The 4512-nt window shown below is 35.8% G+C and overlaps 1 protein-coding gene across 1 annotated transcript; it reads right to left on the bottom strand.

Moving 5' to 3' along the window:
* Window positions 1-2157: 2157 nt before the first annotated feature.
* Window positions 2158-4150, bottom strand: LOC306855417 (musculoskeletal embryonic nuclear protein 1-like). Its single transcript, XM_079394127.1, has 3 exons — window positions 4030-4150; window positions 3807-3927; window positions 2158-2918 (listed from the first exon to the last, which is right to left on the bottom strand). The coding sequence occupies exons 1-3, from the start codon at window positions 4138-4140 to the stop codon at window positions 2812-2814; spliced, it is 339 nt and encodes a 112-aa protein (XP_079250253.1). The 5' UTR covers window positions 4141-4150; the 3' UTR covers window positions 2158-2811.
* Between the last annotated feature and the right edge of the window lie 362 nt (window positions 4151-4512).

The following is a 4512-nucleotide window of genomic DNA, read 5'->3' as shown; positions in this document are numbered from 1 at the left end:
AATCATGTGATTGAATATTTGTTCATCAAACTAATATAATGTACCCAGAATGCGGCAATTTTTCACAGTTCACAGTTTAACTTTATAGGTTTATCATGCATCTCCCATAATCAGGCTCTTTTGGTTTTAGGAATGTTTAGTGAAGTTCCCTTTATGATATACGCTTTTGTTATAGAGCTGAAAAGTGTATTCATGCATTTTCTGGTCAGACAGAAAGGTACAGATGTCTAGTTTCTGAAAATATGAAACTACTTTTCTTAACATTTTCATGTGGCATTTAGGTAGCATCTTTGATCTTTTTGAAAGAAAATTTGTAAAAGACATTTTGGTCTGCTATTGTGCAGCCAAGTAGTGTCATCTAGATTATCTTTTTATAAATTATTAAATCGGACCAGAGGTGGGTAGTAACGAGTTACATTTACTTGAGTACATTTTTTGGGTAACTAATACTTTTAGAGTATATTTTAAAATGGGTACTTTTACTCTTACTCAAGTATATTTTTAGAGAAAAAACGGTACTTTTACTTCGTTACTGTGGGCGACTCTCCTCTCGTTACTGTATCTTAATGAAATACAACTTAAAAATGCTTCAGTTTATTCCAAACGCGCCGTCTACTTTTCTCTGGACAATGAACGATGCCCATTCGCGAATGATTCATTCTCTTGAGTCGATTCTGTTTAAAGGCTTTATCAAACCAGTGAATCGGTTCGCGAATCAGTTTGAACGATTCGTTCAGTTCCCTGCCGCAAGCGCTGAGTCTCTGAAGCGGTTCTCACTCAGATAACAGAGTTTAAGAACATCAAGAGCGCTGAAGACGTGGATTTGGATCTACAGTCAGTTGAAAGCAAATCTGCAAAGGCTTGTTTGCTAGAGCTATATGAAGATCTTTATTAGATGAACACCGCGTGTGCTGTCTACTGTTCCACAGGTATAGGTCACGATACCACTATGCCATTACCAGTTTGTTGTACATGTACCTTACATTAAATACAATGTATAATTTATACATTAAATAAACTGTCACAGAGTATGAAATGAACACCCGCGGAACCCGCGTTAGCTCTGCGCAGCGGCGCGCGGCCTGTTCTAGACAATTAATATTCATATTTTTACAATATTTACGCTTGCAAAAATATAGGCTACATGTGTTTACATTTTGCAGAACAGAAGATCCGTCAATATGCATTTGTTTCGTTATGTTCAGAGCAGTCATGTGAGGCGTTTTCAGAGGTTTCAGTGTCAGAGGTTACAGGATAATACATAATTAATTTATTTTAAAATATAATTTAATTCAGTGATGCAAATCAGAATTTTCATCAGCTGTTACTCCAGTTTTTGGAGTCATATGATCCTTCAGAAATCATTATAATATATTGATTTATTACCAGTGTTGGAAACAGTTTTGCTGCTTAATATTTTTTGGAACCTGTGACATTTTGTTCAGTATTCTTTGATGAATAGAAAGCTAAAAAGAGCAGCACTGATAATAAATCAACATGATTTCTGAAGGATTATGTGACTCTGAAGACTGGGATAAAGGCTGATGAAAATTCTGATTTGCATCACTGAAATAAATTACATTAAAATATATATTATATATATATTCAACGGCAGTGTGTGTGTGTGTGTATACACATACACATTACATAAATGTAATCTATATATCTAAATAAAAATAGACTATATTCAGTACATATATGATCCAAAGTAACTAGTAACTAACTACTTGAGTAGTTTTTTTTTATCCGATACTTTTTTACTCTTACTCAAGTAACTATTCAGACCATTACTTTTACTTGAGTACAGTTTTTGGGTACTCTACCCACCTCTGAATCGGACCAATTTTGAAAATCTTATCACAAAGTAGCTTATTGGAGGTCTGCTTACGTAAAGGGTCTCACCTCAGTCGTAGTATTGAGGATGGAGAGAGTGTTGGTTATTCACTCCCCCACCTACAATCCCTGCCGGACCTGAAACTCGAACCCACGACCTTCGGGTTACAAGTCCAAATCTCTATCCATTAGGCCACGACTGCCCTCTGTTATTATAGTTCTGTAAGATTCAGTGAATGTGCAACAAAGTTTGCAGGCCATCTGATATTAAGACAAATCTGTTAAACCTTGTGCATGTAACTGCTGGGTAAATGACAAAGGTCACACAGTAGGAAGATTTTTATTTCCAAGTCATAGAAAAATACCTGACATTAATTTACAGATGGACTTCAGGTGTTTCATGTTGTTTTGTCACTTTATCAGCTGATGGTAATATCCTGACAAAACACCATGCAACTTCATGCAGTTGTGGGAGTTGCTTGACTGGTGACGTTAAAACTGTCTCAGGGATGTATTAACAGCCATCCATATAGAATTTCATTTTCAACCCAAACTTGACAAGGAAATCTTAGATGACTACATCTTTTAATGAACACCTATTTCCATTTGTACTCCACCCTCCTTCCTCAAATTTGCACAAGCAACAATTAAATCACTAATGTAATATTTGTTCACATGGTTTGAAATGACAGACTTGTTTGTATACGGCATGACAGAGAAATCATCCTTGGTGACTCAGAGACATTTTTAGCAATTTTTTAATATAGAACGCATGACACAAGAAACATGACACTTTTTTTTTTTTGTGCAACATGTTTAACAACAACAAACAGTATAAAAAACATACACTAATACTTACAAATATGCAACATAATTATCCAAATTACAGTTGATTCATTCATGATGTGGATACCAAAAGAGTACTCTGTGCTCACGGACATACATTTAAAACCCAGAGTCCATTTGTCCATTCTGCACTCATTTGCCAAACACACTTCCTGATGGAGGCTTGGGTTTCTCAAGCACTGTCTCGCTTCCAGATCGTGCTCCACTGAAAACAGATGGTGCCACCTTCCCCATGCGTTCTACACAACAGACAAAAACACAAGTCTGATTTCAGGGATATTTGCAGGTGAAAACTTTTTTCCCGCTTGAATTAAGTGCATTTGTTTCTGAACCCATTGGCAGATATTTGTTCTTATTTGAATCATACATGTAAATAATTAATAAATCAAAATAAACTTGCTTAATTTTGATTAATTTCTTGATATTTCTTTCAACATTTGCACTGGAAAAACACAAGACAAAAACCCTGAGGAGGAACATCACTTTTTGCCGTGTGATCAAAAGGTAGAGTAAAAGTTATTTCTAGTTAGGCTATGTCATACTGATTTATGTTCTCTTTCATTTATTCCTTCATTTTCATTACTTGGTCTTAAAAGGTGGTGGGGGTGGTGATGGCGCAGTGGATAAGACACATGCCTTTGGTGTGAGAGACCCGGGTTCGAATCCACTGTGAGACACCAATGTGTCCCTGAGCAAGACACTTAACCCCTAGTTGCTCCAGAGGCGTGCGACCTCTGACATGTATAGCAATTGTAAGTCGCTTTGGATAAAAGCGTCAGCTAAATGAATAAATGTAAATGTAAAAGGGTCTTTAGAAAGGCTTAAATTGACCTTCAAAAACCTACTGGGACCCTGATAATTCATTATATAAAATACTATTCTATAGTATGTAATAACTGTACATTACTATTATTATTGTATTCTACAATATTGCAGTATTACAACAACATACCATAGAAGGTTTCTTAAGTTTTCAAATCTTTGTATTATGATCAAAATTATATGAAAAAAATTAAAAGTTCCAAAAGATATTACACTCTTATACATCATTTTCAAAACAATCCCTGTTCTAATCTAAACTATAATAGCTAATCTATTGATTTACGGTCTAAATATGACAAACTTACCACACTCCACCATGACCTCGTATGTTTTGCTCTTGACCTCTCCCTTCAGCCCCAGTTTACTGCGGGCTCCTTTCAGGTCCTCTTCCTTTACAACTGGCCTCTTCTTCTTCTTAACCTCTGACTGATGGAAAAAATCGTTTCAAAAGAGAAATGTCTACAGTAGTTAGCATTTAAATTGTTACACATACTTTAATTTCCTCACTGAATAGATATATCTTCATACCTGAGACATTCTGTATGTTTGCGGGTCTGGTTTCTGGACGCCTTGTGTACTTTGTCTTCTTTTCGTCCTGACTCTTTTATACCCTTGCCACCAGCTCAGTGTAACCCCCATCCCCCCTCTCTCTCTTATCATTATATATTATTAGCTCTGCAGTCAGTGTCAGAAAGCCTCTTTCTGAGCATGACTACTATGAACAGCTGAACTCATTACAGACAAACCCTCACAGATCAGTGACGTGTAGATAAAAGAATCCATTTAGTTGCTACAGGTCAAAATTGTACAAAACAAATTGATTTAAACCAGATTTGTTTTACAATAATAACCAATATAATTCACTACTTGAATGCTGAATAAGTTAAAAAAAATGAAACCTTGTTGGTTGTGACAAATGTGTGTAATGATGGAGACACAGATCATATAATCAAATCACTAAACACTTTTCTGGTCTGGTGAGTCAGCCTTTGTGAATGAGTTGGAACCCAT

This window comes from Barbus barbus, assembly GCF_936440315.1.
Source record: "Barbus barbus genome assembly, chromosome: 35".
Lineage (NCBI taxonomy): Eukaryota > Metazoa > Chordata > Actinopteri > Cypriniformes > Cyprinidae > Barbus > Barbus barbus.
This window is presented reverse-complemented; position numbering and strand designations above follow the sequence as displayed.